Source organism: Equus quagga, chromosome 10 (genome assembly GCF_021613505.1).
Source record: "Equus quagga isolate Etosha38 chromosome 10, UCLA_HA_Equagga_1.0, whole genome shotgun sequence".
Lineage (NCBI taxonomy): Eukaryota > Metazoa > Chordata > Mammalia > Perissodactyla > Equidae > Equus > Equus quagga.
In genome coordinates this window covers 28,492,295-28,506,816 of record NC_060276.1, presented here as the reverse complement: position 1 = coordinate 28,506,816, position 14,522 = coordinate 28,492,295, and the positions used below count along the sequence as shown (strand labels likewise).

General features: G+C 42.6%; 1 protein-coding gene across 1 annotated transcript in view; it reads right to left on the bottom strand.

The window, feature by feature from the left end:
• KIAA1210 (KIAA1210 ortholog) overlaps positions 1-14,522 on the bottom strand; it is a 61,940-nt gene that overhangs the window by 7,866 nt on the left and 39,552 nt on the right. The window contains exons 6-8 of the mRNA XM_046673780.1: positions 5,330-5,530; positions 2,839-2,947; positions 61-1,119 (exon numbers count right to left, since the gene is read on the bottom strand). Of these exons, the coding sequence (XP_046529736.1) occupies positions 61-1,119; positions 2,839-2,947; positions 5,330-5,530 (1,369 nt within the window). The remainder of the gene's footprint in view (positions 1-60; positions 1,120-2,838; positions 2,948-5,329; positions 5,531-14,522) is intronic.

Genomic DNA, 14,522 nt, shown 5'->3' with positions numbered 1-14,522 from the left:
GCTCATCAGAACCACTCAATTCCACAACAAAACTTTTTGATTCTGTGAAGACTTCTTGGCCATTTTCAGGCTTCCCCAAGAATTGGAAAGAGTATCCAGGAGCCAGCTGCTGCTCGGAACTGCTCAGTTCCACAGCTGAACTCTCTGATCCTGGGAAGACTTCTCGTTCATCTTTGCACTTCCCCAAGGACTGGAAAGAGTATCTGGGAGCCAGCTGCTGCTCAGAACGACTCCTCGCCTCTGAAGTGCTCCCTGAATCTGAGGGGTCTTCTTCAGCTTTGGGCTTCCCTAAGGACCGGGAAAGGCTTCTGGGAGGCAGCTTCTCTGCAGGAATGCCTCCCTCTGCCAAAGCACTTGCCATACCCGAAATGCTTGCTGTAAAGGCCTGGAGAACATTTCTAGGAGGCTTCTCTTTGCAGATAGTTGGGATATCTTGAGGTGACTCCATTTTAAATTGGATGTTTTGAGAATCAAAGCTGGAAGCTTCCTCCTCTTCTGACTGAAGATGAGAAGGATCCATACATACCTGAGCCTTCACTGCCACTGAGGAAACGACATCTTCTTCCGTTGTGGAAGGGCTTTCCACCACTGGTAAAAGAGAAGCTCTGACTTCCATCTTCTCAGCTCCAGAAGCCCCATCTTCACGGTATGGTGATTGACCACTATCCGTGGACTCTTCCATGTCTTCAGGTGTGGGTTGTGATGCTGATGCTTTGCTGGCTTCAAAATCTGCACCAGCATTTCTCCTTCCCATGTCCTCTTTAGCTGAAAGCAACTCCAGAAGAGTAGTGGTTTCTGCCTGTGGTGTTATGGGCTGCTTCATGACTTGCTTCTCCAGGGACAAGAGCCAGGGAAGGCAATCCCTGGCAGTGTTATCATCAGTTGGGGACCCAGCTCTATCAACTAGGCCAAGCCTGTGATTGGATTGTTTCAAGCTTCTTCCTCTGGAACCGCGCTCACTCATTACTGAAGCACTCCACCTTTTTCTTACATGTTGTCTTCTATACACTGCTGACAACGGGCAGCCCTGATTCCAAATAGCATCTGTGTTTGAAGCCTGATCTACTGTCTTCTTCTCATAAATCTCAGTTTTGTTGCTCTGTTCCTGGCTCGAGGGACCTGTACCAAATAGAAATAAGGGAAGGAAAAATACATGTAAAATAAGAATACTCTGCCCTGGCCCAGTGGGTACCCGTTTGCTATTGAATTCCCTAGTATGCAGAAGTAGCTATGCAGAAGATAGAGAACAACTTGGTCACTATAAGCCTTCGGCAGTTGGAAATTTTTAAATCAAAGTGAAATCCCAGTTTTACAAACTGATTCCAAGGTTGGCTCATCACCATTATATCAATAGTCTGGTCCACCGTTTGGTGTGAGACACATCAAAAGGCAATTTTTGAACTTGTAACAATTACCTTTTAGGAAACTGCCTGGGACAGGGCAAAGGGAAATTTTACTTTCTAATTAGCATTTATATTTTCTACTTAATTCCACTTAATTTTCATATCATGTGCAGGAATTGCTTTGCGTTTTAGAAAGGTGTCAACAGGGGTTATCTGGGAGGTAGGATTATGGCCCTCTCCTGCTCTCTATTCTCTTGTATTAAAATAATCCAATGTAATACACATGCAAAGCAATTCTTGGAAAGCCTTAACAATTGCATTGGTCCATAGGCTTCAGGTCAAGCACAAAGCAGCAGTTATTCAGAATGCTCATCTCTCTAGTACTCTTACTAAGGAACGCAGTTTGCTCTCCAGGTGGGAGGGCCCTCACTGCCTTCCCTCCCTCATCATCCACTGCATCCCTAGCGCCATCTAGTGGTTTCATATCCATCATACAGCACTGAGCACACCTAGCTGCGCTCCACACCACTCCCATTATATGGAAAAGCAATCAAAGTATCTGCTCCCATGGACACTGAATCAGTTCTATCCTCTGTGTATAAAAGGGACAACTATTAAAAAGAAATATGAAAAAAGATAAAAAGAAAGTGAAAGATTACTCAATTTGTTTTTTTTCTTTTTCTTTTTTTTCTTTGCAGAACAGTTTTGTGGTTTTGTTAGTTTTCACGGGAAAATATGTTTAGGGATATCCTGTCTTTGAACCCACATGTGAAATCCTTTGTGACAAAAATATGAAAAAACTGTTCGACTTGATTTGTGGAACTGGAATTTTATTTTATCAAGTATTGCTTGAAATTCGATTGCCATCAGCTGGAGCCAACAGCCGCACGTATACACACACAAACACACAGAGAGATTTTCACTCCAGTGGTATTTGTTGTTTGGGGATCTAACAGGTGTTGGCTGCCAAGGACATCTGTCTGCAGCTGGCCAAGCCCTCTTTGCCCGTGGATATGGGAACTGGTCTCACTGTTAACACAAGACCTTTTCTCTCGACTGGAAGAGGAATGCAGCTTTAAAAAACTAGTTTTGGGCCAATTGTGTTATTATCGCTGAGGGGGAATGCTGAAGGGAACTCACTGGCTGCCTCAGATATCTGGGCTCACTGAGGAACTCAGCATGTACATTAGACTTGGAGAGGATTAAACCAACTTACAAACAAACACAAAACACCTCTCTGGTTGCAAATTCACTTAGATAAAATAGGGATCCAGGTATAACCCTTTACCTAAATCCCACACAAGTGGCAATTGTACTAATTAGGTAGTTTAGATGGAGAAACTTGGACCACATTAGTAAGTATCTTCAATTGAAAGCTCTCTGAGGACCAAGGACAGCAGGCCTGAGTAATTCTCATTATACAGCTCCTGTCACATAGCACTGTGCAATTAAGCTTGTAGTACATGTTTCTGGCTGAGGGTGAAGATGTGCCAACCTGCACTGTCTTTTTTTGGCTTCTTTTGGTCAGCTTCTTTTGGTTGGTTTGTACTCTTCTCTTCTTCAAAAACCAGTGCAAGGCTTGGCTCCTCCGGCTTTGGTTTCACCTAAAAGAGGGAAAGAAAGAGCTTGAATCAGACTGTGCTCTCCACCCACCCCTGCATGGTTGCCAAAGAAAAGAACATCAGGAAAAAAGTCCTTGATATCCAAATGGTTCTGTTGGGAGCATAACAATACCATTAACGACGGAAATTCTTTCCAATGGCATTCATCACCTGGTGATCATTTTACCTATTGGAAGTAGTTCATCTAGATTGGAAATTTCTGATCTCTGAATGATATGCTGCAGGGAACTCTCTAAAACCCCCCGGAAACCACTGAACCACACTGCAAGGCCATCAGTCTGAAAATGGGGTTGCTGGGCCTGACAACAATCATACTCTTGGCAACACTGGAATTCCCAAATTTGCTTCACCAGGTCTGGGAGCCAAATTCAAATCCTGTTTGGCTTCTTTTCAGGGAATTTATAAAAGCATGAATTACAACTTTCCAGCTGAAAAGAAGAAAGAGGATCGGGGTTTTGTTTGGAAGGAAGAGAGAAAAAGATGAAGCATTCAGCCTTTACACTGAAGGGGTCAAAATTAGCTTAGTATAAACAAGGTTTTCAGAGAATTACGGTGCAGCTTTGGGAACGTCAGAGTAGCACCACACTGAGCAGTGTTTGGAATTCGCTTAGTGTAAGCCTTTATGACATGTTTTTAAAGACAAATGTACAACTCTTTATGCTCCCACTAAAAGTGCCTGTGCAAACAGACTCAGCTCAAAATTATGCACTTTTGAGTGATGAGGTCAGATAGACGTGGGTTCAAATCTCTGCTCCATCACTTTCTCTCTGTGTGACCTTGGGCATGTTAGTCTCTAAATCTCTGTGTCCACATCTACAAATCACAGATAACGGGAAGCCTCCTGTGGGCCTTGCAGACGTAAGAAATTCGAAAGCAGGGAGCAAGTGGCAGCAGCCTTAGTGTCAGAAATGATCCTGGACCCTTTTATATTCATCCATGTGTCAGGGAGAAAGTCACAAGGAAGAAGTAGATGTCACAGTCTTCTTCAAGAGTGCTGCCTAGGTCTTTCCTCAATTAGGCTATGCAGAAGGAAGAAAGTCAGAAGGGTCACACTAAGTTTCCTTTAGCCAACCCTCCCCACCTCCCAGGTTTGCAGTGAAGTGTCCAGGTGATGATGAATGTATAGGGTTTAGCGCATAGCAGTTGGCCACCCTCTGCTTGACACTAAACTATGGAGATCCTCTCAGGGCCCGCCAAGTGTTCATTCAACTTGTACTTTGTTCTCTTTCTAAAGCTAAACTGAGATGACTAAGCAAAGGGCAACATGGTGAGGTGAAAAGAGTCCTGGGCTGGAAGTCAGAAGACTGGGTTCTGGCCCTAGCTCTGCCACCACCAGGGGATTTGACCTTGGGCAAATATTTATGCTTTTATGTCCTTCCCGGTAAAATGTTCGTAACTACAAAATCTTTTAGTCTCTTTCAGCTCTGATTTATAGCCCTTTACTTATAGCCCAGAGTCACTGAGGAATTGGGTGTTTGACCAAAGTGAATCTTCCAGCTAACTGACATATCCTTTTAAACACCAACATCTTCCCATCTGTCTTAGCTTTTAGTAAAAATCTTTTCCAAAGGCATTACTTCCCTATCTTCCTAAACAAAGATCAGGGAACATAGTTCAACTTTTCTTGATGACTCGGACAAATAATGAACACGATCTATCACACTGGACTATGATACAGTGTGGCCCTGAGGGACTTATTGAGGTGGGCAAGGTTCTTGGTCCTTATACTAAATGGCCCCAGATCGTTTCTGTGATCTCTCTCTGTTATCAACTCTCACTTCTCCTTGCTGTCAGATCTCTAAGTCTGATCTGTGGCCATGTTTTCAACAAAATTGGCTTGCCTAAGTGTAGCTCTGCCTGCTAGAAAGTCATGTGACAGGACTTTGTGACATCTATGTGACACCAAGAGATTTTTGGAGAGGTTAATAGCTGAGTTCTGAATGCTTAGAGTTGCTGGGAACCTGACCTCCAAGTGACTGGAACAATTTGTAACTCATGGGTCTTATCTGATTAATAATTAAAAGGATCCTGATCTGGACTATAGTTGAGTATCTTCTACAAAGAGGGCTGAGCGAATTCCCAGATGCTAAGCCAATAATCAGTTTCTGGGGTTTAGGTCACTGTTTCTGCTTTCTTCAGTGCCTTTTATGTAAGTTCCACATGGTTGGGGCATCCCACCCACTAGATGCAAATTTGCTCACCTCTCTGGGGGTGTCAAGCCTGGGACAGTGCTCTTGACTTTACCGTCCCTACTTAGGGTATGGATCCTCCAAACCATACCACTTCCATAGGAGCAGTTTGCAAAGGTTGGAACTCGTCTTTTATTTTATAGGAGTTTATTCCCGGGCCTCTTGAAGGACTTACAGTCACTTGTGGGTTATTCTTCTTTTGCTTTCGGGGGTTTAAAGCCATCTTGTGTCGAGCCGCTGAGGAATCCAAACAGCCCTGGGTGGTGGCTGGGATGCTGAAACTAAGAGGCAGCTGAGCGCTGCTGGGAGAGGCACGCGTGGCAAACATGGTCACAGACTGTGAGTGAAGAGATCCAGGTGAGGGCTCAAAGGTGCTCTGGAGAGAGTGGGAGAAAAGAAATGAGTCAAACTCCATTTCCTGTCACTGCTCTCAAAGGTTGGAAATTGCTCTCACTGAAGCATTCCTAAAGAAGAAATCCTTCATGAACCACTGTTCATTTTTCCTACAGCAATATTGGCACTTTCAGTTAATAGGCTCATTGGAGGCAAGGTGCACACTTTCTGCTTGTTCCCTTGCAGGTGAAAACAAGAAACAAGAAGTTTGGGTTACTTCTCTGCTCAGAAAGCTCCCCTTTGACCACGGGATAGAAACCCAACCATTTAATGGAGTTTACAATGTCAGAGGGCTTGCATGTTCTCTTGTCCTGTACCGCCTTTTGCTAATAGGATGGGGTGATTGTGGTGAGAGGCACAGTCTGTGTCATTAAAACCCAACAGGGCTTTGGGATTCTCCATAGGAAGGCTTGGCAGAGGGAAGAAAATCAGGTTGGAAGAGGGCTTGTCTGTAAGCTGTGTTTGCATGAATAGCACACTACTTTTACTTATATTTACCGTTCATGGGTGCAAGGCTGATGGGAGCGCCCTGAGGAACTGAGTCCTCCCACCCCCAATGGGGTGGGGATGGAGACTGTCACCTTGTCCTCATTATGGCTGCCTCCACCTCTCCAAACTCTCTGATCCTGGGGCTCCTAGTTGGGTTCCCCTGTAGGAGCTTCAAAATAGTCTTTTCTGGGCTTCTTGACATAGCATTTTCCACACCTCAAAGAGACACCCCAGAGTGCCTCCCATTCCTAGGAAGCTCTAGACATTTGTATTAGCAGAAGTCCCTTTGAAGGCCAGGTGATGAGCCATCTCTCTCCTCGACACCAGTGGCAAATGATGTAGTTTAGAAGGTGGGCAAAATTTCCATTTGTGTTTATTTATTCATTCTTTTCAAACTAGCTTTACACAGTGCCAGGGACCCCTTTGGTATTTTCAGCTTTCATATCCCTTCACATTTCCCCACCTCCATTGTATGTTGATCCATTGATAACCTTAGCTACTATCTTGGTTCCAAATATGGTTCTTTTTTGGCCTGTGATTCCAGTGCCTGAGGACTTAACACAGGGCTAATGGGTGAAGCTGATGATACATCTGGCTCATCGTTCCAGTGTTGGGTTTTTTTTGGTGAGAAAGATTGGCCCTGAGCTAACATCTGTTGCCAATCTTCCTGTTTTTGCTTGAGGAAGATTGTCCCTGAGCTAACATCTGTGCCAATCTTCCTCTATTTCGTATGTAGGACGCCACCACAGCATGGTTTGATGAGTGGTGTGTAGGTCCGCACCCAGGATCTGAACCCATGAACCCTGGGCTGCCGAAGCAGAGAGTGTAAACTTAACCACTATGCTACTGGGTTGGCCCTCATCCTTCTGTTTTTAATTCTAGGAAAAGGAGGAGGAATATTTCAGTCAACTTTTGTGGAGTCAATCACACAAAATTAGGAGTCATCCCAAGCCTTTCCTAACTTCTTTATGCAACTGTCATCCATGAATTTATTTAGCACTTCTTCCTGATACTGCATATTTGACTTGCGTTATCTCTTGGAATTATGAATTTAATACTCAGTGTACCAAGTAATGTCTCTCGTTTTATTGTTCTGAAAATTTTTCATGCTTCAGGGTAGTCTCAAAGTTCTGGTCTCCTGGAACTAGACGAGAACATCTATGTTCCCACTAATCTCACATGATCTATCTCCCCATTTCCTCTCTGACCATGTCTCTTACTACTTTCTGCTCCAGACACACTGCTGGTTTGCTGTTCCTCAAACATGCTATGCATGCTCTTCCCTCAGGGCATTTGCACTTGCTGTTCCCTCTGCTGGGCATGCTCTTCCTCATGTCCATGTGTCTAGCTCCCTCACTTCCTTCAGGTCTTGATACAAAAGGCACTTTCTCAGTGACACCTTCCCTGGCCAACCTATTTAAAATTTTTGCCCTCCACCTTGACACTTCATGATCCCCTTCCCTGTGTTATTTTTTTCTTCTTGGCACTTTGATCACTGTCTAACATACTGCATATTTTGCTTATTCTCTTGTTTATTGTCCATGTCTCCCACTACAAAGATAAACTCCATGAAGAAGGGCTTTCATCTGTTTTACTTACTACTGTATCTCTAACACTTAAAATTGTGCTTGGTACATAGTAGTTGCTCAATAAGTGCTTGTTTAAATGGTGAATTATTTATGTTAAAAGCTTCCACCAGCTGTTGCCTTTTTGAGACATCATCAGAGAAAGCTCCTCTGTTCTCTATCATTTTACATATTCTTTCTGAGACCTCACCAGCTTCAGCCTAAGGGAAATGGAAAAAGTCAAGGAGGTCTGTGGGTCTGGAAACCCCAAAAGGACACCATGTAACTTGCTTTGCATGAAAGCTAATTTATGATGCCTAGACAGCAAGGAGATACACATTTAATAAATATTTTCAATTCAGTTCAATTCAAATCCCAAACCTTGTGGTATTAACACTATAGACAGAAGCACTGTTTAGTGAAACTCATTCTATAGCATAACAGAGAAATCTGGCTCAGCAAAATTCTAGCAATTTCTAGATTGAGTGTGCACAGGAGAAGGCTTACCTGTTCCCAATCACAGCCTAAGCCAAGAGTCCCTCAAACTTAATAAGAGCCACTATCCTTCCTGTGCTTTATTGACTCTCATTAAGGAATTGCTAGGCATTAGCTCTAAGCACAGAACCACAGCTATCCTCAATCCTGGGCTAAAAATGAGAGAGCAAAGCCATCAAGCATTATCCCCACCTGATTATGGTGCTCAAGCTCAGGCATGTGATTCAAAACAGCCTCAGGAGGCTCTCTGTTGTTGGGTTTAGAGTATGTTGTATGGGTATAGAGTATGTGTATATTTTATAACTTCCCTTAAACTCACCAGTGAATTAAATAAACTATGCATTAAATAAACTATTCAAACTCTCTGGAACTCTGGGCAGTGTCTCTCGAAGTATGGTCTAGGAATCCCCCAGCATCAGAATCACCCAGATTGAGTGATGAAAAAGCACATTTTAAGGACATTATCAAGATCCGATGAGTAAGACTATCAGGGGAGGGGCCTTAGACTAGCTTAACAGGCTCTCCACGTGAGTCTTCTGGGGACCAGGGTTGCAAACTACCGCCCAATCCTCTGGCATGAAAAGAAAGCCCCCCATCTTCGAACAGAGCACAGCAAGTCGCTAAATAGCCCCATCAAGTGCCTTAGAACAGGAGCCAGCAAGATCCGGATTCCTTCTGGGAAGTGAGGCTCCTGTTTAGTCCCTATCTTTTCCCTCAGCCATATTGGTTAGGAGAAGCCTAGAAAAGTTACCACAGGAGCCAACCTTAGAATTTTATGAGCTACCCAGAAAAAGCAAACCTAATCCCTTCCTGGAAGGTTTCTGAAAGAAAACTGAGTGGAGGAAGTGGGACTTGTTTCTCTACTTTTCCTTCTGCACCCCTCCTGCAACCCCACTCCTCCCTCCCTGCACTCTGAGAGCCGACACACCCTCTCTGTACCCAGTGGCAGATGTCTTCATTCCTTCTTCTGTGTTTAGACGGAGGTTAGCACAGACAACTGCTGATTAACAGCTAGAGTTGAATGACTTTTGCCTCAAGATCTGGGAGCTGTACCAAGCCTGGCACCTATTAATCCAGAATCTTCCTGGAGAAGGAAGCTGGGTCAGGCCTCGGGCCAGGGGAAGGGATCCTTCAGCACTGGTTGCTAGGGGTGCTGGACACTCAGTTGCTGTAAGTTGGGGTAAGGGCTGCTCTTTGGAAAATTAAGACACATTTTGGCTCCTTTTTCCCCTTCTGTCAAGTTTCTAGGCCCAGTGCAAAATAGTTCCATCAATAATGCACCCTTTTGGTCTTCTTTTTGATGGTTCCTTGTCTGTTGTATGATGCTAGGGTTGTCCCCTTTTCCTTTAACGGTTGATAAGAAACACTTGAGTGGGGATAGGGAGCAGTTTGGCTGCTTCTTAGAACAAAGAAGAACCCCAATTACTATGTCTTAAATAAGGGCATTACTTGGTGGCTATTTAGGCCCAGATTTCATTAAGCACTTAGCCTGAAAAGCTGTCACCCTGGGGAAAAACTTACTCTGAAACTGTCTGGGAGGTTTGACACTGGGACGCTGGGGAGCTGGTTTCTGTGCAAGCCATTCAGCCAAAGGCTTGAAAGGCAAGTAGTCTTTCGAACATCTCCAGAAGAAGCAGCAGCTCTTGGTGGGAAAAGTGGTTCTTGGTGCGAGGCTTCTCTACTAAGATGTACTGGCAGAGAGGAACCGTCACACCTTTTGCCGTGTTGGACTTCTGTCCCTGACAGAGGGACGTCAGCAAAATGGCGGGGTGAGCTGACCCAGGACTCTCTCCCCACCAAACTACAACCAAAGAACTGGAACCACGGAATTTCAACCAATAACCCTAATACAGAGACTGTCAGAGACGTACAGCAGCAAGACGATGGAGGACAGAGAGGCTGCAGCTGGCTTCGGAGGAGCTGGAATGGGGTAAGAGAGAACTTCCCTCCCTCCCCTAGAGACTGGGATCACTCCTGTGGGTGAAGGAAGGAGCGGGGGAGGGGCCACGCATCTGGGGATCATCCAGGACTCCCACCACCGGTGCAGTGGAAACCCGCTGACAGGGGGAAAGCTTCTGTGTGCGGGGACCCCGTCAAGCCAGGGCCCCGGGAGACCAGAGAGCAAAAGCTGATTGGAATCCAGATCTGCAGTCGAGAGAAACTGCCTCTCCTCCCCCAAGCCGTGCTTCACGCCTGCCATCGCGGCTGAAGGCAGAGGGTTCAGAACGTGTGGCTCTTGACCCCCATCTAGTGGCGACAGGCTGTAACTACAACTGAATACTACCATCATGTGAAAAAACCACTCCTCTACCATCCAGCAATTTATAAAAGCTCCAGACCAGAAGGAAAACAATAAAAACACAGAATTAAGTCCTGAGGACGTGGAAATAGGTAAACTAAGTGAAAATGAGTTCAGAGTAGCTATCATCAAAAAACTCAATGAGGTAAAGGGAAATATAGAGAAACAAGTCAACGAGTTCTGGAGTTACTTCACAAAAGAGATTGAAACTATAAAGAAGAATCAATCAGAAATACTAGAGATGAAAAATACAATGGATCAGATAAAACAGAATATGGATTCCCTGAATGCCCGTGTAGACAACATAGAGAAGAAAATTAGCATAATCGAAGATAGACAGGCTGAATGGCTCCAGACAGAGGAAGAAAGAGAACCAAGGATTAAAAAGAATGAGGAAAATATCAGAGAAATAGAGGATTCAATGAGGAGAACCAATTTAAGAATCATTGGAATTCCTGAGGGCGTGGAAAAGGAAAATGGAGCAGAAAGTGTGCTTAATGAAATTATAGAAGAGAACTTCCCAAATCTAGGGATTGAGGGAGAAATGTGTGTGGAGGAAGCTTTCAGATCTCCTAGATTTGTCAATGTAAAAAGACCTACGGGAAGGCATATAGTAGTAAAAATGGCAAAAATGAATGACAAAGAAAGAATACTCAGGGCATCAAGACAGAAGAAAATAACCTACAAAGGAACTCCTATCAGACTTTCAGCAGATTTCTCTACAGAAACCTTACAAGCTAGGAGAGAATGGAGTGACATATTCAAAACTTTAAAAGATAAAAATCTTCAGCCAAGAACACTCTATCCAGCAAAAATATCCTTTAGATATGAGGGAGAAATTAAATCTTTTCCAGACAAACAAAAGGTAAGGGAATTTGTAACCAAAAGTCCTCCACTACAAGAAATCCTCAAGAAAGCTCTCATACCTGAAAAAAGAAAAAAAGGGAGAAAGGGGTCACAAAACACGGAGTAGGGAGACAAATAGATAGAAGCAGAACAGGATAGCAAATATTCAATTATAGCATTAGGATAAAGGTAAGGAAACCACCAAAGCAAAGACGATCTTATCACTCTAACTACAAACTCATAACACGAGTTGGAATAAGAGATGAAAATAATAATTTAGGAGGGGAAGAGCAAAGGGACTAAATCAGTCTAGGCTAAGTAAGTAGGAGACCACCAGAGAAAGGACTATATTATACACGAGATTCTAAATGCAAACTTCAGGGTAGCCACTAAACTAAAAAACAGAACAGAGACACAAAACATAAATAAGGAAAAATCTAAGAAACCCAGCATAAGAAATTGCAGAAGTCAATGGGTAGGCTAAAGCACACAGGAAGAGAAACAAAGGAAACACAGGAAAACTGGAAAACGAGCAACAGAATGACAGCATTAAGCCCTCATGCATCAACACTCACCCTCAATGTAAACGGATTGAACTCTCCAATAAAAAGACATAAAGTGGTAAAATGGATTAAAGAACAAGATCCAACAATTTGTTGCCTCCAGGAAACACACCTCAGCCCCAAGGACAAACACAGGCTCAGAGTGAAGGGGTGGAAGACAATACTTCAAGCTAATAGCAAGCAAAAGAAAGCAGGTGTCACAATACTTATATCAGACAAAATGGATTAAAAATAAGGCAGGTAAAGAGAGACACAGAGGGACAATATATAATGATCAAAGGGACACTTCATCAAGAAGAAATAATGCTTATAAATATCTATGCACCCAACACAGGAGCACCAAAGTTCATAAAGCAACTATTAACAGAGGTAAAGGAATATGTTAAAAACAACACAATAATAGTAGGGGACCTGAACACCCCACTCACATCAATGGACAGATCATCCAGACAGAAAATCAACAAGGAGACAGTAGAGCTAAACAAAAAGCCAAAACAATTGGACTTAATAGACATACATAGAACACTTTATCCAAAAACAGCAGAATACACATTCTTCTCAAGTGTGCATGGAACATTCTCAAGGACAGACCATATGTTGGGAAACAAGGCAAGCCTCTACAAATTTAAAAAAATTGAAATAATAACAAGCATCTTCTCCAATCATAATGCAATAAAGCTAGAAATTAATTACAAGAAAAAAGCTGAGAAAGGCACAAGGACGTGGAGACTAAACAATACGCTATTGAACAAGAAATGATCACTGAAGAAATTAAGGAAGAAATAAAAAAATACCCAGAGACAAATGAAAATGATAACACGCCATACCAATTCATATAGGATACAGCAAAAGCTGTATCAAGAGGAAAATTCATCGCAATACAGACACATCTTAACAAACAAGAAAAATCCCAAATAAGCAATCTTAAACTACACCTAACCAAATTAGAGAAAGAAGAACAAACAAAGCCCAAGTCAGCAGAAGGAGAGAAATAATAAAAATCAGAGCAGAAATAAATGCTATTGAAATGAAAAAGGCAGTAGAAAGGATCAATGAGACAAAGAGCTGGTTTTTTGAGAAGATAAATAAAATTGACAAACCCCTAGCCAGACTTACAAAGAAAAAAAGGGAGAAAGCTCAAATAAACAAAATCAGAAATGAGCAAGGAGAAATAACAACAGACTCTGCAGAAATACAACAGATTATAAGAGAATACTACAAAAAACTGTATGCCAACAGAATGGATAACCTAGAGGAAATGGATAAATTCTTAGACTTCTACAATCTCCCAAACCTCACTCAAGAAGAAGCAGACAATTTGAACAGACCAGTCACAAGGAAAGAGATTGAAACAGCAATCAAAAACATCCCAAAGAATAAAACCCCAGGACCAGATGGCTTTCCTGGGGAATTCTACCAAACTTTCAGAGAGGAATTAATACCTATCCTTTTCACGCTATTCCAAAAAATTAGGGAGAATGGAACACTTCCTAACACATTTTCCGAGGCCAACATCACGCTGATACCAAAACCTGACAAGGACACCACGAAAAAAGAGAACTACAGGCCAATATCACTGATGAACATAGATGCAAAAATTCTAAACAAAATTTTGGCAACCAGAATTCAACAATTCAGCAAAAGGATCATACATCATGATCAAGTGGGATTCATACCAGGGACACAGGGATGGTTCAACATCTGCAAATCAATCAACGTGATACACCACATCAACAAACTGAGGAATAAAAACCACACGATTGTCTCAATAGATGCAGAGAAAGCATCTGACAAGATCCAACAGCCATTTATGATAAAAACTCTGAACAAAATGGCGATAGAAGGGAACTACCTCAACATAATAAAGGCCATATACGACAAACCCATAGCCAACATCATACTCAATGGGCAAAAACTGAGCGTCATCCCCCTGAAAACAGGAACGAGACAAGGATGCCCTCTATCACCACTCTTATTTAACATGGTACTGGAGGTCCTGGCCAGAGCAATCAGGCAAGAAAAAGGAATAAAAGGAATCCAAATAGGGAGGGAAGAAGTGAAACTCTTGCTGTTTGCAGATGACATGATCTTATATATAGAAAACCCCAAAGAATCCATTGGAAAACTTTTAGGAGTAATCAAGAACTACAGCAAAGTTGCAGGGTATAAAATCAATTTGCATAAATCAGTAGCGTTTCTATATTCTAATAACGAACTAACAGAAAAAGAACTCAAGAACACAATACCATTCAGAATCGCTACAAAAAGAATAAAATACCTCGGGGTGAATTTAACTAAGGAAGTGAAAGACCTATACAATGAAAATTACAAGGCCTTTCTGAAAGAATTGGATGATGACATAAAGAGATGGAAAGACATCCCATTACATGGATTGGAAGAATAAACATAGTTAAAAGGTTCATTCTACCTAAAGCAATCTACAGATTCAATGCTATCCCAATCAGAATCCCAATGACATTCTTCACAGAATTAGAACAAAGAATCCTAAAATTCATATGGGGCAACAAAAGACCCAGAATTGCTAAAGCAATGCTGAGAAAAAGAACAAAATGGGAGGCATCACAATCCCCGACTTCAAAACATACTACAACGCTACAGTAATCAAAACAGCATGGTACTGGTACAAAAACAGGTGCACAGATCAATGGAACAGAATTGAAAGCCCAGAAATAAAACCACACATCTATGGACAGCTTA